The 24,794-nt window shown below is 33.2% G+C and overlaps 2 protein-coding genes across 3 annotated transcripts in view; one reads left to right on the forward strand and one right to left on the reverse strand.

The window, feature by feature from the left end:
- Nucleotides 1-19,675, forward strand: part of Skeletor (DM13 and DOMON_DOH domain-containing protein skeletor) — a 36,925-nt gene extending 17,250 nt beyond the window's left edge. Inside the window, exons 3-14 of the mRNA XM_015326300.2 lie at nucleotides 1,687-1,824; nucleotides 3,253-3,325; nucleotides 3,958-4,066; nucleotides 6,434-6,596; nucleotides 8,065-8,324; nucleotides 13,530-13,629; nucleotides 14,361-14,545; nucleotides 14,640-14,942; nucleotides 15,022-15,193; nucleotides 15,272-15,465; nucleotides 15,537-15,761; nucleotides 15,838-19,675. Coding sequence (XP_015181786.1) covers nucleotides 1,687-1,824; nucleotides 3,253-3,325; nucleotides 3,958-4,066; nucleotides 6,434-6,596; nucleotides 8,065-8,324; nucleotides 13,530-13,629; nucleotides 14,361-14,545; nucleotides 14,640-14,942; nucleotides 15,022-15,193; nucleotides 15,272-15,465; nucleotides 15,537-15,761; nucleotides 15,838-17,826 — 3,911 coding nt within the window. The 3' untranslated portion in view covers nucleotides 17,827-19,675. The remainder of the gene's footprint in view (nucleotides 1-1,686; nucleotides 1,825-3,252; nucleotides 3,326-3,957; nucleotides 4,067-6,433; nucleotides 6,597-8,064; nucleotides 8,325-13,529; nucleotides 13,630-14,360; nucleotides 14,546-14,639; nucleotides 14,943-15,021; nucleotides 15,194-15,271; nucleotides 15,466-15,536; nucleotides 15,762-15,837) is intronic.
- LOC107069210 (DDB1- and CUL4-associated factor 10 homolog) lies at nucleotides 18,607-24,646 on the reverse strand. Of its 2 annotated transcripts, none has more exons than XM_015326305.2 (6): nucleotides 23,867-24,646; nucleotides 23,677-23,790; nucleotides 23,399-23,596; nucleotides 23,155-23,326; nucleotides 22,848-23,063; nucleotides 18,607-22,759 (listed from the first exon to the last, which is right to left on the reverse strand). In XM_015326305.2, exons 1-6 carry the CDS (start codon nucleotides 24,070-24,072, stop codon nucleotides 21,575-21,577), a joined length of 2,091 nt encoding a protein of 696 aa, XP_015181791.1. In that variant the 5' UTR covers nucleotides 24,073-24,646; the 3' UTR covers nucleotides 18,607-21,574. The 2 variants fall into 2 exon arrangements, with proteins under 2 accessions (XP_015181791.1, XP_015181790.1); XM_015326304.2 differs by having other exon boundaries at nucleotides 23,146-23,326.
- Nucleotides 24,647-24,794: the final 148 nt, after the last annotated feature.

Here is a 24,794-nt window from a genome sequence, read left to right on the forward strand (position 1 = left end):
CCTAGAAATCGTCTTACTACGTTTACTATTTTTTTCTCTTCTATTTCTTTCATTTCCTATCTATTTATCTATCTATCTATCTATCTAGATTTCTTTTCTCATTTTTTGTCTTCTTCTAAACTTTTTATTTCTATACTTCTTCTTCTTCTTCTACTTCTTTTTTTTCAATTTTTTTTTCCTTTCCTTTTCCCGAAGCCGATATACCAGAAGGATGTTTACCAAAGGGTTGTCTTGTTGTTCGATTTATTCGCGAAGGTGCGTCAATCTTTCCGATCTCTCGACGTTTCTACGTTTCACGAGGAGTGCCGGTAACGGTGCGCCGAACGAGTTACGCGCCTGTTCGAGTTAGATCGAACGCGATTTAAATGGATTTCTAAAACAGATCCGCCACACTCGTTCGTATTTCTAACATATATATATATATATATAGGTATGTATGTATGTATAAACGTTAGCTCGGTTAGATAACGAAAGGGATGTTTAACACAATTTGTCTTTCTTTCTCTCTTACTTCTTGGATACCTTGAAACAAATAACAAACACGAATTGATTACTCAAATGTAATAAACATTGACAGAGATTTATTATTTCTGTAAAATATTTTCTTATATTAAATTAAAAATAAAAATGTGTGAATAATGAAGGAATGATTTGAAAATTGATCTCAATGATGAATTATTCGTAATAATAAATAGAGATGATTGGCATTCCCGTGTATCCGCGATCCTTGCCAACACGAACTGTCCTGCGTGCCAGTTCACCAAATGCGGGACAGAGAAGCATTCGTGGAAGCCAGTTTTGCATGCTCCGACGATATTCGTAACGATCCCTTCTACCTCTGATACTCCCACCAATCCCTTCACCTTTGGTCGCTGTTCTATCTCCTAGAACTCCTAGCACACGGAAATTAATCTTGGAGGCCGTAGCAACGTGAAGACGTTTACCATCGAGATGTCTACCGTTAGCCATCGTCAACCTATCCAAACGCGATTTATTATTCCAACTAGTCCGATCGATTCAACATATTTATTCATTATATGCATCAGACCGGTTCTACTGTATTTCTCACGAAAAAAATATTAACTGATTGTATATTGGGATCTCTGACAGGGGCGTGGTGTGGCATAGCAATTCGACCTATCTACTCTAATTTTGAATTTAGCCAACAGATAGCGTATTCAAGTGCTACAGATCCCACCACGTGACGTAGCAATTCGAAGATTTATTTCTTCACTTATCACATTTTGTTATATTAACCTTTTGCTTACCACCCTTCCTGGAGTAACACGCTTACCACACTCGGGTCCTTTGGACCCGGGCGAGAAATATCATTATAAAAAAGAAACTATTGCATAGATTTACTTTAACATTTTTTTGGAGACTTCTTTAATACTTACTTAAAAAGACTATATAAGTTTTATAGCTTTAAATTAAATTTAAATATGTTGACAAAATTACCAAAGTCGTACAATTGAGAAAAATGACTCAAGTTGCACAAAAAGAGGGTCTGGGTCCTTTGGACCAAGTGTGGTAAGCTAAGGTTAATTTATTTAAATATATATAAATCATTAAAAGGTATACGTTGCCAAGGACAAAATACAAAGTTAGTTGAACTATTTCTCTTGGATTAGGATAGAAGAACGATTACTTTGTTAATTAACTAAAGGTAATTAATTTCCTCTGCAGAGCTATGTGACGGAGCTTATTACGGAAAGCTGATTGGCAAGCTGTCCGAACTTCACCATGGCGTCAGCGGCGAAGTTTACGCCGTAGATGGAAGGACCCTCTTCATCAAGGACTTTACGTATGACGGCGAAGGACCAGGTTCGTATCATCATCGATCCCTACATATATATATAGATATATATATATATATATACATACATATCACGCATTATTAGGGAATGTTTGCTATTCGACGAGGATAACGGATTTCCTTTAAATCTGATCAATTTCAAAATCGGATATGCCCGTTATCGAATATCTAACCAGATTTTCAATTAATTTACTATCGTTATAATTGTCACGAACTTTAAGCTCCTACGATTCTACTATAATCCTATATCAACGATAGAAAAAATAATTCTTAATTAACGTACCGTCAAATAATCAAGTAACAATTTCTCGTATAAAATCATTCCGAATGATATCAACTACTGTAACCACAACGATTTCTCTATTGCTACCAGTTCAATCAGATTTCGTTCAATTTATCCTAAGTCCTTTTCATTTGTATCAACAAAAAAATATATATATAAATAATAATAACTAACTAATGAACGTGCACGCGAGCGATTAACAAAAAAAAAACGAAAGAAATAAAATCTAAACTGTCAATTGAAGAGAGAAAAAAAAGCAACCATAAAACGACAAATATCCATCGACACACACGTAAGATACCTTTCACAAAATGATCGTATTGTATAGAAATAAAAAGAAAACATTCTCGTCTCGAAAGTGATCCCATAGGTACGAATTGAAAAAGCGGATGCTACAACAAAAATCTAAACTTTCCCCTCTTAAACTAATCGATTTCTTCTTTCATGAAACTTTCCCAAAACGACAACGTCAAGTAGCAACCGACAACCAATGGAAGTCTATGACTGTTCTTTAGATATTATTTGCGTTAATTAACACAACGACTTATATACAGTCAACATGAATTTATCTAATAGATGAAACAAACATACTTTATAAACAATTATACAAAATTTTAATATTAACTTTTACTTATTCCAATGACAATTTATCTTTATTACTACCATTAGTAATTTTTAAATAGATAATATAAATAATCGGAGTGTTCTATTTGAAATAGTAACAGCGAAAGGTAACTTTTTAAAACGTGTCATTTACTTCTAGTGAACAGTGAAATCGACTTCCTCCTCCTCCTCCTCCTCCTCCTCTTCCACCCTTCACCTCCTCCACCTTCTCTTTATCAGATAGTAAGAGAAAATTGAAACGAGAACGCAAATACTCTCACTCGTCTCGATAAGCTCGTAAAATTAAACACGTCCACGTAACGTATACTTGCGAAACTAACTGTTGTTGGGTTGTTTATGTTGCGTTTGGCGTCGTCGTCGTAAGCTAATAAATAAGAAAATAAATAAGGAAGATATTCTACTCATACTTCGATAGAGTGTACGAATAAATAATATATGGTAAATTTTAAATAAATAAAAGTAAAAAAGTTTAGTGTCACTGAACAAATACATTATTTCCTTGTTTGTTTTTTGTTTTTGTGTTTTCTAGCTGCATTCTTCTATGCCGGAAATTCCAAGAGTCCAAATTCAAACGGCTTCAGAGTACGGGACGAACGTGGAACGTAAGTTAAATCGATTCATTTGAATAATCAGTGAAAGTATTTTAATCGTACGCGTGCCTGCCGTTTTATTAAATTTTACTTTTTTTCTTTTTTTTTAATTTTATTCATTTTTCAAAGTGAAAACTTCTTTGGAATCAGGGTGCAGATTTGAAAATCGTAAAACGGAAGAATGTGAAACTGATGAGACAAAAATTAATTAATTAATTAATTAATTAATTAATACAATTTAATATATAAAAATTCAGTGTCGCAATATGTTTGTCCACTAATAATTCCAAAATTACTTAAATTATCTTCATGAAATTTAATTTATTTCACGCGTGATTTTTTCCAACTTAGCAGCACATAGCACAATTTTTTTTTTTATTTTATTATTTTTTATTACTAATTTAAAGATTTTTATTTAGAGTTATGTTATCTAGGTTCTTGCAATGTATTACAATTTAATTATTTTGAAGCTTGCTTTTCTTTGAAGGTTTCACTTCTATCGTGTGTGTGATTTGCACACATCTGTTTTTACATTTATTCAAATTCACCATAATAATTAATTCACATAAAAAATCTGACCATGTTTTTTTAAACATATATTTACATATGTATGTTTATTTTTTTTTTCCTTATAATTGTAACAGTGCAAACGTGTTGAAACGATACCGGAGAAAGGATATTACATTGACCTTGCCTGATGGTAAAACCTTGAATAGCATCAAATGGTTCTCAGTATGGTGCGACGAATTTGCTGTAAGTACAAACAAAAAGAAATAACATATCTTGATTATCTTTTTATTTCTGTTAATCTCTGTCTCTCTTTCACGTTCATGACCTTCAACGTCGTATACAGTACTTGCACTACCGTCATGAAAACCGGTATCACCTTCTCTTGATACAACTTTCACGTTACGTATTTATATATATTCGCGTATAAAACGAATGCATGTAAAATAAAACATTTTTCTCTCTTTTTTTTTTCTCATTCTAAGAAATATATTTAGAGCACAAAAAATTAACATACAAACAAAATTAGAGAGAGAAAAATGAATTCATTTGAAACTACAGTAAAACCTCTTTTTGTGCGGAGGATAGGGACGGCATAAAAGAAATCGTACAAAAAAATATTCCGAATTTTTATAAATATTTACATGTAATAAACAACTTTGTGCGATCAAAAATCGCACAAAAATAAAATCGCATAAAAAAGGACATCGCATAAAAAAGAGCTTTTACTGTACATTTACAGTATAATATATATATATATATTATAATATTATAATAATATATATATATATATATATATATATATATATATATATATATATATATATATAAATATGCATGATACAATAAGGTTAAAAATATATAAATAATAATAAAAAAAAAAAGAAAAACCTATAAAAATAATTTCTTCAATTGGATCTCGACTTGCACGAGTTGCATAATTAACAGCCCATAAATTGACATGACTAAAGTGAAAGAGAACAAGCTTTCTCGACCATGACTTAGATTGTATGATTTTCTTTACATCTTCTTTTTCTAATTAATTTCTACTTCTTCTTCTTCTTCTTCTTCTTCTATTTCTTCTACTTCTCTTTTTTTCTTATTCTACCATTTATTAATTTTCCCTTTTACCTTCCACACCCACTCGTGTAATTTTCTCCTTTTTTTTCTTTTGTCTTCTATTTTTTTTTTTTTTTTGGTCAGGTTGCATCTCTTCTCGAGCATCAAACGTGACAGAAAATGCATTTTGTACGCGCGACCAGAGCTATTCTATTATATCGAAGTAATTGAATTAACGTCGGATGTGGTGGTGGTGGTGGTGGTGGTGGTTACGAGGACGAAAAAGCTCGAGTTATAATTCGATTAGTTTCTCTTTTTTTTTTGCTCTCTCTGTCTCTCTCTCACACACACACTGACGCATTTTTTTTCGTTCATTTGTGCCTAACGGATTCTTCGTTATATACGATTCGTGAAAGACAAATTTGTCGATTGGTAAAACGTAAGCAGATTTAAAGCAGTTTGAAACAGAGAGCACATAATACAGTTCGAGTTGAATTATCGATTAGCATAGTTTGCGTTATACGCACGAGATATCCGTAAATATATTCCTAGTATAAAGGACGTAGATGTCAATCGTGTATTCACGTATAAGTTTAAAGCATTTTTGGTATGTGTGTTTATACTTATAGATGTGTGTGTATATGTATACGTAAGTGGACAGTTGAGAGCATATAACTCGTACCAAACGATAAGCTCGATTATGATGACAGAACGGGAACGAAGCTCTTCGAATTACCATCTCGATTTATGCTTATTATTTCGCGCTTAGAGAAGCTCATGAATTTTCTTCAACATACGCGTCCATTATGACGTTAATTGGGTTAAAGTACGAACTTTCATCTTCTCTTTCTCTCTCTCTCTCTCTCTCTCTCTATTTTATTTTTTCTTCTTTTTTTTTTTAATTTTATATTATTTTCATTGCTTTTTGAAATTCATATAGAATCAATCGTTAATTATTAAATACATATAATGATTTTATAATACAAAACTTTTGTCCAAACACAATTATTTAATATACCTTCTATTAATAATAATAATAATAATAATATATTTAATATTTAATACTATATATATATATATGTATTTTTATATCATAAAATATTACACGAAATTGAACAAAATGTGAAATACTTTCGCGTGTATTAATAACTCACGTAGAACTATGTGAAATTTATGAATATATTATTATTATCATTATTATTATTATTAACTGGTATTAGGAATTCGAAAGTTCATTACCGCAAATACCAAATCCCGCCATTCCATGGCAGTTTTCTTCGTTTCTTGATAGTCTTTTTACAAAGTGAGGTAATCAGACCTACGTTCAACCCCCAAACAGCAGGGTTATACAATTATAATTTACATTGAAATAATTAATTATTGCATTTACATATTCTTCAATTTGAAAGGTAAAACGAAAGATATGAGATGTGGTTACTTGGTAGTAGTAGTAAATACGTGATTATTTTCTATTAGAGCATATCTTTGGCTTTTCACTGAAGAAAAAGAGAAAACACAATCTCTCTTGAACGAACAATACTACGTTTTTTTTAGGTCAACTTTGGAGACGTAAGAATCCCACGTGGTTTGGATTATCCAAAACCACAGAAATTGGCTGCTCTCAGCGGAGTTCACGGAGTCAGTTCAGAACCCATCGTTATCGTGGACGCTCAGACTCTTTTGATACCAGGATTCAGTTATGATGGAGAGGCACCTGGTAAGTTCACTCATCCATTCCTTCTTTGTTAGTACAATAGAGAGATCATCAATAATAAAAAAAAAAAACATGTGTGCAGGTCACACAAGTTAGAAATAAAACCTTCAAAAAAGCAAGTTTCGAAAGAATGAAACGAGTTCATAGCATCATCAAGAGTAGGATAATTTATTTAATAATATTATTATAATAGTATTTTTACCTTTTCTTTCTTTTAATTATTTATTTATTAATTATAAAAATGCGCGCCTGTGCGAATGCAACCCTTCATACACATTTTTTAAAAAGTTTTTTGCGAACGACATCTACTAGGCCGAAAGATAAGCAACCTGTAATACATACCTGTATGAACACTTTGGGCTGCAAAAAAATTCTGTCTCGCGAAATGGCACTCGTAAGCAACATTTTCAAAGTGTGTCTGGAGGGTTGCAACCCAACAGGCGTAATATTTTTATAAATAATAATACAAATTAAACTTTAATTTTATAATTAATTAAACATATTTGTAGAATAATATTTAGTATTTTAAATTTGATCGTTCAGCGAATAATTTAATTTCATACTTTTGAGATAAATTTGGAATTTTATTTTGTTAGCACAGGTAGATTATGAGAATGTGCATTAATCAAGATAATTACGAGATGTTGGAACATCATTCAATCGACTATTTCTTTTTCTACATTTATTTCGTAATTTTTTATAAATTTATTATTTCTCCTAACACACACACACACATATCCTGATCGTTGTCCTTGTCATTCGAAAGGATTCGAAAAAAGTATGATAAATTTATAAGATTATTTTTTTTTCTTTTCCATTCTTTATTTTGAATTATTACTTTGAGAGAGTCGTTTCAACATAAGCTAGGTTCTTATTTTTTTTTTTTAGCTCTCTTTCTGTCTGTATAATTAATTAGACATTAAATGATGACTATACTTAACTCTGCGATTTAAATTTCGTTCGAGGAATTTTTGGTAGAATATTTAAATGAATTACTTTTATAACTCTTTGTAGTATAGGATCGTTTTATATATATATATATATATATATATATATATATATATAGACGGAATATATTAAAAGTTCTCATTTAAAATCATTTAACGTAGGGAATATTGTCGAACATTTTATCAAAAGTTATTGAACAGAGATTGGTGAGCGTTACAATGTAAGCGTAATTTAATTAAATATTTGACATAGTTTTTTTTTTTTTTTTTTTTAATCGTGTATGCACGACCTAGAAAGTAATACACGTTGAAAAATTAACGTAAAAAAAAAAAAGATTCTTCTTCAAATATTACATTTTTACGTTGCATAATTTAATATCTTTATTCATTGGAATAGAAAATACCGTTAGGATATTTTTTTTTTTATAAAAACCATAGAATGATTCAAATTGAATTCAATTGAAATGTTTGAACATTTTTTCTAACATTTTTGTTTTTGTGTTTGTTTTTCTGTTATAATTTAGATGCAAAGTTTTGGGTTGGTGCTGGACCATCGCCATCACCTCAAGGAATTCGAGTGCCCGATGAAAATGGAAAAGAACAACCTTTGAGACGTTACGATCGCAAAACCATTGTCTTGACTTTACCCGGGGATTTGACGGTGCACCAGATTGGCCATTTTGGCGTATGGTGCGAGGCATTTACCGTTGACTTTGGGCACATACAAATTCCACAGGGTCTCAACGTTCCACCGTCCCTTAAGATGCTAGGAGTTTCACCGCAGGTGAGTCCTTCATGACAAAATGCACTGTAAAATGCTACTACTACTACTACTACTACTACTACTACTACTACTACTACACGCTGTGTCTGAAGAGGGGTTTTGCTTCTTCTTCCTCGTTTCTTTCCATACCCATCCACCAATTCCTGTCACAACCTTATTTTTTGTTTGCCTTCCTAGCTAAAAGATATTCCAACATTTATGTGTTTTTCCTCTGATGAATAGATTTCATTATAATTCATGATAATTATCATTGTACTCGTATCTTTTTTTCTTTTTTTCATTTGCCTTGTCCCTTTATTTTTAATTCTATGCGAAAAATTGTTCGTCTCTTGATCGAATTATTTGTTTTCTCTTATTATTCATTTATTTGTTTCTTTCCTGGCTTTCTTTAATTATTAACAAGAGAATGGAAGAACGATTTGTTATAAATATAAATAAATACAAATCAAACTTAGAATAATAGAATTTAATGTACAATCAGTCTACTTTAATTTCGATAAGCCTCTCACGATACTTACAAACAAATAATGAACGTGTTCATCATAACCCTGAACCGAAAATGAAAGAAACAAATAAAGAAACAAAAATCACCGTTACACGCATGCGTATGGATTTACTTGGCTCACTATGAATGGCCATGTGCGAGACATGCTTTCCAGAAGGCAGTCAATAGAACTTGCCGCGTATTTGTTCCACTCTCGTGTATTTGTCTCTGTCAATATTTGAGAAAGAATACTTGGCAGTCATTGACGGCAGACCGGCGGGCAACAGACCCCAATGGCAAACCCAACGCGCTCAGACGACTATGATTGTGCTAGTGCTTTATGGTTTTTTTCTTTCCCTCCCTCGGAAAATTACGAAAACCCCGCTGATTTCTTGCTCATACATTCATCTCTCTCTCTCTCTCTCTTTTTTTTTTGTTCTTCATTTTCCTTTACTTAAATAAGAACTGCATCATATACACACACCCTTGATCGTTTCTTTTATTTCTTTTTTTTTTTTTTTTTGAAGGTTTCACTTCTAACTTTGTTTTTCCCCATACTTATGCAATATTACGTTAGTAATATATATATATATATATATAGATAGATATATATACACATAAAACACGACTCATATGAAAGTCGCGAGCTTTAACGCTTTGAGACGCTTGTTCAAGTTGTCTCCGTTATACGAAGACGTGATCATAACATCGTAACGCAAGCATAAAAAGTTGCCTTCGACGCTTCTGAAGCTGCAAAAGAAAAGAACAAAAAAAAAACCCCCCAAAAAAAAAATGAAAAAATCAAGCAAAAACATGTGATTAACAAAATTGACAGTGAAAATAGAAAAAAGTGGAATAGAAATTGTGTGCTTGTTTCGTGAAAAGAATTAAAAAAAAAAAAATGGATATCTGTGACAGATAGCTCATATATAAATATATAACAGTGTGTGTAAGAATGATAGAAAAAAAAAAAAAATGATAGATAAAAATAATAGCACGTGTGTTGCTGCTAACAAAAAGACTCTGTCTCTGTCCTTGTGTGTTGCAGACTGTGCATCGCGGAGGACAGGGACAGACGGGAATACTCGATCTACAAAATCTCCATGAGATTTCTTCTTCGATATTATCACCTGCAGCGTCCTCCTCGTCCTCGACACTTTCGGCAACGTTTCCACCCTCTTTGATAGCTCATCAACAACAGCAACAACAACGTCCAACAACTTATCGTCCAATACTTCGTCGCGATGATCAAATCCAGGTGGTCCAGTCGATCGATTATCGCATTCCCAAAAGTCTCCAGGTCCCGGATGTTCTTACTCGTCAACAAAATCCAGTCCAACAATCTGCTACCTTTCAATTCAACGAGGATATACCAAATTTAGGCCGATTGAGGCAACTGGCTAACATTCAAACCTCCGACGATTCTAGTATTCATCATTATCGTCATCAGGATGGTGGAGGATCGTCATCATCGTCATCGTCATCATCGTCAACTCCCTCTTCTTCTTTTTCTTTCTCCTCTTCACCAAATTCCGGCTCACCGTCCAGACAACAACAACAGTCAGGACGAGCACGATCCCGCACTCACCAATCGGATCCTCAACAAAATTCTTATTCTAGAGTCTTGCGATATCAAGGTGACCGTAGGGTTGATTCTTTTGTTCGTTACTAAAGAGATTTTTATTTTTTTTTGTCAATCTCTCAAAGGATCGACGTCGACTATGTCCTTTTCGATTTCTTTCTCGAAATGCAAAAACCAACAAAAAAAAAAAAAAAAGAAACACCTCATTAATAATAATTTATTGAAAGAAAAAAACATATTTGTTTGACAATCTTACTGGCATCGATTAGTTTGCAGCAGCCACGTTTTTACCAGGCTTTATCATACAAATTGATAACATTTGACAATTTTGAAAATCTACGTTTTTTTTTTCTCAATGATTTTCTTCCTTTTCTTTCTCTCTCTCTCTCTCTCTCTCTCTCTCTCTTTTTCTTTTTCTCTCTGTCTCTGTCTCTCGTTCTTAGAAAATTAATATACAACAGGAAAAGGTAGAAGAAGAAGAAGAAAAATAAGAAGAAGCAAAGCAAGCAAGGAAACTTTCTGTTATATTTCCATCAGTTAGTTCTTTCTCAAAGTCTATTTTAAACTACGTAACATCACGGGGGTGTTATGTATCTTACGTAGTTGATGATCATGAACACACTTTGCACTTAATAACTATATATATATATATATAGTACATGAAAATAATTAGTTTATCGTAGAAAACTAAATGTACTCAAGTCTCAAGTGAACCATTGTATTAATCTTGATTAAAGGGGGTTAACTAATGAGTACGCGAGAGGAAACATCGAAGTAACGTGTGTGAATGTGTGTGTGTGATTACTTTCCTTCTACGCTTTATAATACACATTGAGTTCTAATCTCTTCTAATACCTACTAATGGTGTCGTTAATTACTAAACGACCAGGACCGAATAATATCTAACGAAAATTTACCATAGGAAGAATGTAAATGATCATCCCTTTGCATTATCGATTTATCTTCTACTATTCGTAGAATGATTGTCAACCAATTATCTACTAACCCACAATCCTAACGGATCATTTTTTAATCTACCCAAAAAAAAGGCTCATTATTTTCGATAAATAAAATATAATAATATAATAATAGAACCATAATACTCGGGTTGCATTGTTGATATTTCTACTTATCGCTTCTTTACGTTACGTAGGCCCGCCGACAGTCAAATTTTGGGCCTGGCGAGAAATTCAAGTGAAACGGGCTGGGCAACGAACGTGTTAAGTTTTGTTCCGCTAGAAAAATAATCTTTTTCTCAATATGGGAAATGGTACGAGAACCAGAGACAGAGACGAGATTACTCGACTTTTCATTTATTTATTTAATACCACAGCGAGCAGTCTATTTATTGTACACCAAAACCCTTCGTACGTAGAGTTTTTTCGTACTTAGAGTTTTTTATATAACAAATATATACTTACTGTATACACGCATATTGATTCACGCTTACTTACTTACATTTTTCAAGTACATTTAGCATACAATGGCACATACGCCAAAATTGTGTTTCTTGATAAAGAAATGTGTGTTTCTTCTCGAGAATTCGAATTTTGAATTAATTTTGTATTTACAAAAAAAAAAAAAAAAAAGAAAAAGAGAATAAAGTAAAATAAAATCTCTGTGAATTCTTGAAAAGTGAGAAAATAATAAATATAATAAAAGTATTTTACGTAATATAATACCAATTGTGATAATTTTCTCACGGATTTAAAAATGTTTCTTAATCCTGAATGAAACTCGTTGATACTACACGTATATTGTATGGCACGTTTTTCTTCTCAACGCAAAATCCACCGACAACTATTTGAAAATGTTTATGTTAATATAATGAGAATGTCATTAAAAAAAAAAAAAAAAAAAAAACAAAGTCGAATAAAAATGAATTTCTCAACGAGAAAGTTAATCATCAATTTGAGATCGTTGCCATTAGTTTTAATACATTGTATTACTTTACGTAGTATTATTATTATTAGTATTAGTATTAGTATTAGTATTATATTATTATTGTATTATAATAATCATTATTATTATTATTATTATTATTGATTCGATATTTCATCTCATTTTAATTAATCGAAAAATAAAAGAGAGAAAGAGAGAGAAAGAGAGAGAGAAAGAGAAAGAGAGAGAGAGATAAAGAGAGTAATAAAAACGTAAATAAATTCGAGAAGATCCGTGAAACGTTTCAGGCTGTGATACAGGAATGAATTATTTCATCGTGTTTCGAAATAACTCGCAACATACTTTCGAGAATTTCGCGCTTATCTCGATTCGTTCGTCGGTGGTCGTCTTTCGTTGGGAGTAATTTTCTTGCCTTATGGTTAGTGAAGTTTTCCTTCTTTTAGATAGATAACAAAGATGGTATCTTTGTTCTCAAAGTAGTAGTACGTGTATAATATATTATATAATATATATATATATATTTGTTTAATTTTATGAACAAAAATTCTCTATTAAAATTTATCTGTGAAAACACCTTTATACAAATACAAATACACATCATACACGCACACACATGTTCACATCATACACGATGATAAAATTATTTGACACAACTTTACCATCACCTGTGTATACTTTATTGTGTATGTTAAATAAATAAGCTTTTTGTTCTTTCTGTGTAAACAAAAAATCATTATTATTATTATTATTATTATTATTATTATTATCATTATTATAATTGGTGCATTGTTTTTTTACAATGTAATGACATTGGAATGGCATACCACTGGGATACCTTTTATTAAAAGTATTTTTATTATTACCAAAGTGAGTAAGAAATATTAAAGAAAAAATATTAAAATATGACGTTTTATAATTGATCATATATTTACAATGAAATAAATTTCATTAAGACAAATGATGTTTAATTTTTAATGAACTACGTCGTGTAAATAGGAAAAAAGTTAATTTCAATTGTATTTCAATGAAATATTTGAATAATAATAATTTGATTGAATAAAATGCTTGACAACAAGCTAATATCGAGTATTAATTATTAATTATTATTATTATTATTATTATTATTATTATTATATTGGACTTTATAAGATAAATCTATCTCTCGTGGTGATAAAACAATCAACACGGTATCGTCGTTTCTCTTGAGTATGTGGATGAAATGACCGTTTGCTTGCAGTCGAAACTAAACTGTGAAGTCCTGGATGACACTTTGGCTTTTGAAGTGCGCTGGGCCGTTGCAGGTGACAGCATAGTCGTACAGCTCGTTGGAAAACTTGGTGAGTACATAATTTCGAGCTTGTCGTATTCGTGGACTTGACAATGGGCCGAACCAACCGAAAGTTTCGTTCACGTTTGCATTCTCGTTCACCTAAGTCCTCGTCCTCGAATCCTTACGTTTCAACCATAAATTTATGCTTTTCGATTGAACATTTTAAAGAAAATATTTAATCTGATTAATGAAATAATTAACAAATTTATTATTTTTATTCTTTCCCGGTACTTTAATCGTTCTCCTACCGGTTTATTCTCGCGTTCCCATTCTCGTTGTAGTATCGCATTTGGTTCAATATCTGTTTCACACATTTCGAACAATACCCTGCGAAAAATCGTCCACGTCTTTTTCTTTTTACGGTAGTGTCGAGTGTTATTGGGGACTCGTTCACGACACGCTTACGGACTCCGTTTCCGGTAAAAATGGTTCGGAAACGAGGGGAAAACGGCGAGTACTTAAACGTTACCGTAACTCTAACGATTCGTAAAGCGGAAACAGTGGTATTTGTATTTTTACTCATTCCATGACTACCGATATTACATTATATTTTTTATTGTTAAAGTCAATACTATAAAAAATAAAATCAAAATGATTGCGCGTGGAGATACGTCAAATGAAATGAGTAAATTATGATGAATGATATTTGAGGATTTGTATTTAGAACTTGTAATTATTATTCATACGATATTTGTAAATTACCCAGTATATTAGATCGTTTCTCATTAATGTCAACAGAAGATGGACAATACATGGGCTTTGGTTTATCGGTAAATCCAGATAGAAGCATTATGGTCGGTGGAGACGTCGTAATAGCTTGGGTAGACAAACAAACTCTTCAAGGATACGCTATTGATTATTTCCTGGAAGCTAAATCACAGTGTTCCGGTAAACGAGGAAGTTGTCCGGATGAAAACATACTAGTAAAATATCAAATCAAAATGTCTAATTAATATGTAAAGGTGTTACGCGTTTATCAAACAATTGAATTAATCCGTTTGACTCTGACATTTGTAGGAGGATACCAACTCGGTTCGATTGTTGAATGCAGCATTGGTTAATGGGTACAGCATCGTGACCTATCAGAGACCATTGAAAGCCAGTGATGAGCTGGATCTTCAGGTTCTCACGAACAGATCGCAAGCCATCATCTGGGCGATTGGTCCATTGAACGAGAGGAAGGAGGTCAGTTTCCATAGTGACTACTTGAAGACGGATCGTTTCATCGAATTCGGTAGACCTCCTGCTTGGAATTGTCCTATTCCTGATCAAGACCAAGATACTTACACCGATAATCATAGTAATGCTAATAATAATCAGGTACATTTGATGATTACTTTCTATTTTCAAGTTTCACGATAATATAATTTCTGTTTGATAACAACATCATTATTAACAGCAAGTTGCAACAACTATAAAAAGACCTCAACGCATACCTGCAACTCCAGCACCAGCACCTAAAAATGACGCCTGGGAAATTCCTCCGATACAATGTTATGAACCAGAAGATGGTGTATTCTATGCACAAATGGGACCAACCGGTGGAAAACATGGATATCCTGCTATTACGGGTTAGTAAATTTATCTTAAAGAAGAAGTATCATGATCATTGATGTTACGAAATGATGATACTGGTTGGTTTTTTATAGGTCACGTAGGCTGGGGAATTTCTTGGTATATAAACGGTCTTTTGATTCCGGAAATAAACGTAGTCCGTGGAAAGAAGTATACGTTTGTCGTTGAAGGTGGACTTGATGCCGATACACCGGCGCGTTATCATCCGTTCTACATTACGGATGATCCGATCGGTGGTTATCAACATAAAACGCCAGAAGAAAAAGCAGTAAGTTGGGATGTGTTCAATAAACAATTATATATGTTAATTAATACGATAACGAAAATTATTTATTGCAGAAAATCAAAATATTCGCTGGAGTACGTAGACAACGAGGATCAGTTCGACCTACTGGAGTTGGACGATTCTGTAACTGGGTACCAGATCAAAATCAACCACTGGCCGATGAATTTTCATCTTTCGGTGCTTATCAACGAACATTGACTTTAGTATGTGATCATGGTGAACCAGGAATCGTTGAATGGACTCCCGATGAGAATACACCTGACACGGTTTATTATCAAGTGCGAAATGATTTGATGTATATCTATTATAATATCACTTGAACAGTTCTGATCCGATGGTATGACTTAATTTCAGTGTTTCACTCATCGCTACTTGGGCTGGAAGATAAACGTCCATGACAGCTGCGAAGAAGGTTCAGCCAGCGAGAACCATGAGATTTATGTAGAACCGAAGGGTCAACATCTCGAGTTCATGGAAGATTTGGATGTCAGTCCGAGCATTCGAGTCTCGAGCAAGGTAACACCAACGGCCGAGTTCCTTCAGCAACATCTTCATCATCCTCATCATCGGGAACATGGTCTTCGTTATACCCATCATATGGCGACTAACTCTGGCAAGCTAAGCACATCCTATCCGCAGCTACTAACGAACGCTAATCATAACAATTACGATCGCTTTCGAACATCGGTCATACACGAGGATGCATATGGGTCGAGGTCTAATCATGGGATCATTCCTCATCGTTACGAGGTACGCGTGAAGGAAAACTATCGTCACGCGCACCTCGACGAGGAAGCTCTGCAACGTCAACACCAACAACAACATCAACAACAAAAACAACAACACCAAACATCTACTAGCTCGATTTATAGCGAGTTAGGAGGAATTGGCAACGTTAACAGGCCAACCTCGTCTTCCCCGACCTCAGCTACGATCACGTCCACGGCATTTTCCTCGTATCCCAGCAGATCTCAGTTCACGGAGATCGATCAAGAAATCCGACAGTCCTCTAACCATCCATTGTCTAACCTCGTTGCAGATAATCCAAGACCACTGAGCCACGGGATGAAATTCGCTTACACTCTACCCACAACGCAGATCGTATATTCCAGACCGACGTCGCATCATTACACGCCCGATCACCATCCTCTCCATCATCTACTTCATTACCATCAACATCAGCCAGAACAGCAGAGAGGTCAAGTGATGATCGTACGAAGACCTGTCCTTACGCGTCGACCCATTTTACAGAGTTCTCATACGATCAACTCGCCGACCTTCTCCCTACCACCTTCCAAATCGATGTTCATGGAACGTAAAAAAGCTGTTTACAAGATACCAACTTCGGAAAAATTCTCCTATGGAAATATTGTCAAATTGATGAAATTCGAGCCGAAACAACGTACCAGATTAGAAGCTAAAGTATCAAACCATGAAGCAACTGTCATGGACATTTCGGATAATTTGATGACCTCTTTAAAACCAGCACGTAACACTGGTTTCAATCCAGACTCCATCGTAATCGAAGGTGGCTTCAAACCTATAATCACTCCGTCCCGTGACACCCTCGAAAAACGAGTATCAGAAAATGATCCGGAACACGAGGAAACGATTAAAGAGTCGTCTAACTTTTCCGAACAATTGTCAGGGAAAAATTTCGAGCCAGTATTTTTACCATCCCCGACCATGAACCCATTAAATCCAACATCATTCGACGAATCAAAAAAACAAAAGAAGAAAGCTACCCCAACGTATGTTAATCGTCCTTCGAAACCAATTTCAGATGAATTAGACGACATGCAAATGGCTGCCGACGGTCTCCAATCCTATTACTTACCTCCTGCCAGATCAGAGATTCAACCAGTTACTCCTGGTGTTTTAATAACTTACGACGGTAAAAAGCTCAAGGATTCCACGTTGGCTAGGTCACTCTCGGAAATTGAGGATCGTTCCAAAGCACGACTAACTTCAGACGTGCTCAGTAGGACACCACAATTTGGTAAATTCAATGGAGAACTTCCACCCCTTATTAATACCGAAATACGCTCGTCCGATAAAACGACAAGACTCGAAAGAAACGAACAATCACCCTCGTTAGATCTGCCCACATCGAAATCACGAAAAAATACAAGACTCACGTTGGTGGAAAGATCAAAGAGATCGCCCGAAGAAACTCGTACGATGTCAAGTACGGAATTTCGAAGGAGTAACGTCACCAAAAGTACATCCGACGAGGAGGAGGAGAACATAAATGACTTGACGACGCTCGGTAGCACCGGCCAAACAATTTTAGCTAATATTAAATACGTCATACTCACCATAATACTTTATTACGTTATTTGAAGAGAAAACGTGGGGGGTCTAATAAAAAGAGGGGGGAAAACGCAAAGAAAAATTCGCGTTGCTAGTAGACTGATTGTGATTGGTTCGCCAAACGATGATGATGATGATGGTGCTGGTCGATCTTTACTGGTCTCTCCTACCCTTCAAAAGGGTTGAATGGTGCACAAAGTAATCGACGCGACGATAACACGGGAAGAGGAACACGACTAACTGTATAATGGTTTTTTTCTTTCTCTCTTTCTCTCTCTCTCTCTTTCTCGCACTCTCATTCTCTGTCACTCTCATTCTCTCACATTTTCTTTTTTTGTTTTTTATATTTAGTACAATTCGCCTGTCACTCTCGATCTCCAGCCCGATTCGTGATTGCCATTCGTCATTCTCTTTCGTTTCTCTTTGTGCTGATGTGATCTCTTTCTATCTCTCTCACACATACTCTTTCATCTAGTACGAAGCTCTCTCTCTCTCTTCTATTGTTTTTTCAACTTGTCACAAGCACGTTTTTTTGACTATACAAATAGTTTTTTCTTTTTTTATCCATGTAACCGACCGGTCAACCAACCGAGGCTGTCGTTCGAGAGTATCGGGCGATGATAGAGAGTCTGTTGATTATCAAGGAGGTAGTAGCTTCTGTAAATAAGTTGATTTTGTTAAATAAAGATAATCGTAAAAACATTGATACAAGTTTATCATCGAACAATATCAAACCTCTTATATATATATAAATGCTTTTTTTTTCTTTTAATTAAACTCGTGACAGGGTAGAATGAATTTCTGTATGAGTTTGTGTGTATTGTATTGGAAGTTTAAGCAATATTTTATTGGTAATAGGAATAACAAACAAATTTTACAAAAAAAAGGGAAGAATAATGTAAAGAAAAACAAAAAAAAAACAATCAGTACGTTATTATCTACTGTACAGTATTTAGATGTTTCGATATTATAAGATTTTACGTGTTAGTAACGAAAATGTTGTGCATTTAATCGTTACCAATTATGTTCAAAAGTAATCTCGAATGTTATACGAATTTTCGGTGCAATAACAACACTGTGATCTCACGATCGAGCTTTCAAATATATTTTTATACGCCTGAAGTAGTTCCCGATGCATTCGTGCAGGTCCCAATAGAATAAGAAGAAAAGAAAATAAACTTAAACTAAAAATTAAATATATTATACATAAAAGTATAATAATAATAATAATAACAAAAGAAAACAAAAAAAACAAATATTACAATTTTTATGGAAGTCTAGGATATAGGATTCTTTTTTGCACATTTTCCCAAAAGCGAACATCTGTGAACCTGCACGTGAATGATATTATATTATGATGAAACGTCTGTACATTACGTTTACAAATTCCAAGATCGAGCATCTTAAGTACCTGTCAGAGAAGCTCTCTCTCTCTCTCTCTCTCTCTCTTTCTCTCTCTATCTATCTATCTATTTATCTATCTCTCTTTTTCTTTTTCTCTCCGTTTTACGTTTACGAGGCGAGAGTTTCACATTGAAGATAAAACGCTTATGAAAAAAATGTCTACGTAGATAAAATTCAGCTTGAAAAAATCTCTAAAATGAAACGCTTTCGATCCAGCTTTTGAATGCACTTCAAACGTGTATGTCAGGATACTGTTATATATATATCCTTCGCTATATAATCTAATCGAGAACTTATTTACATATTTTACACGTATTACCTTTCATCTATTTTCTTATTTTCGTTTCTTTTCTTTTTACTCTTTCTTCGAGTAAGTTTTCTGTTCTTCTTCTTCTTCTTCTTTTTTGTTTAAATAAAGATGCAACGTACATACAAGAATAATAACAATAATAAAAATAATAAAAATAATAAAAAATAATAATAATAATAATAATAATAATAATAATAATAATAGTAGTAGTAATAATAATAATAATTTGCATTGAATGTTGGATAATTAACGAATTTCGAGCTCGAAGTGATACGTCTCCGTTACGTGAATCAATGTTCGCAACATCCAATATTGTCTTCGATAAATAGAGCACATAATTTTCTTTTCCCATATTTTTCCCCATTAATTGTTTTCTCGTTTGTTTTGTTTTTTGTTTTGTTTTGTTTTGTTTTGTTTTGATAAAGATGATAAAACGAAATCACATTGGCGATACATTGAATCGTTTTACGGCGTGATAATTATATATTAAATAATGACACATAGTGCGCTTATATTTTCTAACAGTTTTCATAGATTTACAGATTTACGATACTAACGATCAGGCCAGCAAAGAATAATAAAATAAAATCTAAACAAATGCATTTGATTTTATTCGAAGATTCGTCTTTTTTTTTCTTCTTCTTCTTCTTCTTCTTTTTTTTGGCTACGACTTTGTACATCATCGTTTCCATTAATTGGCGAGAAGAAAGTTGGTAAGTATTTCTCTTATTTATTGTTAGTTTCAAATAAATTTGCTAACGTTAAACATCAAAGAACTATTTATATTATCGTGGCTGTCAACGTTTCAGATTTTTTTTTTTTTTCGATATAAAGTTGCTTTCATCTTTGTTCCTTTAACTTTTTGTAATTTGTAATACACATTCCAATGTATATTTTTCATACGATTTATTTGCAATCGTTGTTTTAAATTTAATAGTAATCATTGAAAGTTCTAATAATAGTTTTCATTCGATAATGACGATAATTTTTATTTGATAATTATATAACCACCACCATGAGTCGTGTCAATTTCAATTATCTTCGAACTCAATTTGTCTCGTTTGCGTATAAATTAATTATACGCTGATTTAATCAGACTTTTTGTGCAAGATATTGCAATTGTTGTTCATTTCAATGATAATTACACGAAACAGAATTAATAACGTCATAGTTATGTCACTCTGCGAGATCACACACATACGTATACGTATTTTTGTAAGCGGAAAGTCTCTAAAATTACAGATAAATATTTGTTTGTATATGTTTTTTCCGTAAGTATGCATGGCACGCGCGCATGTCTTATTTTTTCGCCGTTATACGATTCTCGAAACGCTTTTTTCCCTTTTTTACCTTCACTAGAAAATATCGTTGCTATTACTATCTCTTATACCTTTTTTTTTGTTGTTGTTTACAATTATTTTTTATTATGTATATGTATGCATGTTTGAGTGTGTATATATATAATATATATATAATATATATACACACATATATATTTATATATATATAGAAATTTATTTTCGTATCGCATTATTTTTTTTTGTTTATTATACGAAACAAAATATATGAAATTATTATACGAATTATAAGAAAGAAAAATATAGCATCACAAATTGTCGCAATTCATAGATCAAAATGTAAGAATTCGTCGATTGGGTTGATTAAAAATAAAATATGTTTTCTCAAAAATAATTATTTACAAATAATATACTACATTTTGATCAAATAATCCACACCATCTATTAACCGTAAACCTTTTTTTCCGAAAATTGCAATCCAAAACCATCGTCCATGCAACCGAATCGAATTTACTAAAAAAAAATAATAGATTCATACAAATGAAAAATATATTTAAATCAAAAATTTAAGGATTGTTTAAAAACAAAAAAAAAACAAAAAATAAATAAATGAGAGGAGGAAAAAGAAAGAAATGAAATCAATGAAGTGGACGTTGCTTTAGTATAAAACAAACGACAAAAGAAAAAACGGATCTATGAAAAAGAAGCCACAATTCCTCTAATATTTTGTGATAATAGTAAATTCAGCCGTAAACTTAAGATTCAACTAAAGTACAGGCTGATGCCAAACTATTTTTCCGCTTAAACAACCGGATACAACCAAGCAATGCTTTGGTGAAAATTTCGTACTAACTACGATGTCGGTGTGACTGAAGCTAGTAGTTACTTCGCTAAGTTGCACAGGCTCTTGAGCCGGAGGAACGCAATTTGATAATTCGGCACAATCGTTGGAAAATGCTAAGAATCTAACGCCGTAACCAAAAGGAGAACATATTAATCTACCGTCTGCGGAAAAACATAATTCTTTGATATAACCAGAACCGACGTTTGGTTCTTGTATATAATGAGTCAACCTAGAAGTATTCTGATGTATCTTATGATTTCTCGGTATCGCGTACATCATTTGTTGGCCCTGTCTATTTGGAATTTGCGTTCTAGTTCTATCACCGATAATGACTACGGTATGAGATGAACGAGGAATATTAACGCTCACGCCATTACTAGCTCTAGCAATCCAGTCACTTCTCTCAGCAGTCGGATAAGATTCTCTCTCGCGGTCCCTTCGATTTCTTGCTTCCCTTATTGCCACGAGAGCTTCCCAAACGTCACTGTTGTTTACGTACAATTCTACATTGGCAGGAGGAAAATTATTCATTCCATTGCGTCTTCTTAGATCGTTCAATTGTGAATTCGATCTTTGCGATCTGTATTCTTGTTCCCCATCTCTGTCTCGATTATCCACCGAATCATCATTCGCTCCTTCGCTATTATCTTCCGTACCAATAATATATCTACTATCTTGTCTGTCCTCATCTTGATTCGCGTTCATTCGAGAAACGTTAGCATCTAAATTCGAATTGACCTCGATAAAACCAAAATTCGTCCTGACAAAATTCCTTTCCGGCCTTGGACTTCTTGATTGCACAACACGTACGTTACGACGTGAACTTTCTCGCCAACTCATGGCTCTTAACGGTGTTATCGGTTGTGAATTTTCTGTTGAGACAAACGAATTTGGTCTTACATCGGATACGGTGTGAACAACTCTTGCACGATTTGCGCTCTCAATCACGAAGGACGACGTAATTCCTGAACGTGAAGATTGCGGTTGTTGTGAATCTTCAAATTCTTCGATAGTTGATTCATTTAATTGAGATGTTTCTTCGGCTTCTTTCACTTGATCTATACATTCTGACATGTCTCTTTCTTGAATATCATGAACACAAGTCCACTGGAAACAAATCATTTAATATGAAAACGATAAATATATTCATTCGTTGAATCAAACAATTACTATTTTATACAATGTGATATTCAACCTCTGACTTTTCTCCGTTACTGATATTCCGGGACAAGGCACACCATCCTTGCGGATGTACTTGAAGACTAGAGATCACTTCTGCATCGTCTCCTGCAGGAAAATCCGTTAAGAATTCTACTCTGTTATGTTTACGTGAATGAGAAAATAAATGTGTAAAAGTGGCAGCAATAGGTATAGTGGTTTGAGATAATTGCATCAGTCGATACATGTTAGGCTAGAACAGAAAAAAGAATATATTACTATTATGTAATATACAATATATTACTTGTGATAGATCTCGATTATATATTTCATACATCAAATACCTTGAATCCAGCCAAATCATCAGAAAGCGTACTTAATTGAAGATTATGTATAATGATAAGATATCCAGATGTAGTACATATTAACATTTTACTAGCATCAGGACTAAGTCTCGTTCGCATCAATCCATTAGTGTGAAAGACGCGTTTATAAAGAAAATTATTTTCAGTAAAACTGTGGTATACAAATAAAAAGATTGTGTTTGAATAATATTTATCAATTGTCTGTTAGATTGATAATAATTACCTATTAATATCCCAAGTATATATACTACCATCAAACCCACTAGTTAATAATAAGCCATCCTTAGGGCTATATTCTATATTTTTAACCCAATTAGAATGTCCCTGTAAAGTTCTTATTCTCTGCTTCAAGTTTCTGGCATCCCAAAGAGCAACGGTACTATCATCGGAACAGGTAGCAAACATACGCTGATCTAGGAATCTACCACCAGTATACGATTGACAGCATATTTGTCTGATCCATAGGAAATTTGTAATTTATTCAAAACAATCTGTACCAACCTGACACAATTAACACAATCATTATGAGCATTATCTATTGCTCGTATTAATTTTCTACATAATGGATCGAACATCAAAATACTTTTCTTCTCGCATGCTGCCAGTAAAAGTGATCTGTAATATATAACAAAATTTTCATAATTCTTATTAAATATTTGTATGTTAGTATGTTAGTAAGTAACATGTTTACCCGTCAGGAGAATATTCCAAATTAAAGACACCGCCATGTCTAGCGACAGCCAAGTTGTCTCCATGATCCCAAGATGTTATGGGAAAAATGGATGAGTAAAGAGTTTTGTGAAAACGATCATTATGTCCAAGAGGAAACGTTATGCCAAGTTCGCGTTGTCTTATCCATAAATTGTTAGATGTTTGTTTGGTTTTTATTTTTGGCATTTCACCCAAATACTAATATTTTCTACATTCAAAGGAAGTTTATTCTGTTGATTACAAAAAGTATCCCAAATATGTGTGTTTTGATAAATAATAAATATCAAGTTTAATTTCAAACACAAGCTTTTTGACTCTCCTCCCTTTGATTGTTTAAATAAATCGAAGTCCTGCGATGGTTCGACAAATAAAAAATAATTTGAAATCAACAAATTAATGTAATCTTTAAGACTTATCAGAGATCTACTCTACATAGAATCAATTTAAACACTACTACGGTTCAAGGTTCACACGAGAATAGGTTAAGTATAAAATGCCCCTTGTGGACAAAATCGCACGTGACGTTTCGAAATATGTTTTAACATTCCAATTCAATGAAATATTCTTAATACGATCTTGAATTATTCGGACGATATATCGAATAACTGTATCCTATCTTCCTGTCACTTTTCGATAAAATTCAAATAAAGTTTAAAAACCAGACACAATATAAATACACGCCATCTTCGCTTTGACGTTTAATATCGATATCTCGCAAAACACGTCGATTAACGATTGCACATTAGAAATCACTATGAATTTAGCTACGAACTTTGCTATATATATATTTAATAATATATATATATGTATGTATATGTACATACGAAAAAGTGCATGAGGTTAGGATGACACATGCATGCAACCCCCCCGTTTTAACCTTTTTCTTCTACTGCCCTCTACAGAAAAAA

The sequence above is a fragment of the Polistes dominula genome, unplaced genomic scaffold, assembly GCF_049000335.1.
Source record: "Polistes dominula isolate Pdom_NZ unplaced genomic scaffold, Pdom_raw_medaka contig_24, whole genome shotgun sequence".
Classification (NCBI taxonomy): Eukaryota; Metazoa; Arthropoda; class Insecta; order Hymenoptera; family Vespidae; genus Polistes; species Polistes dominula.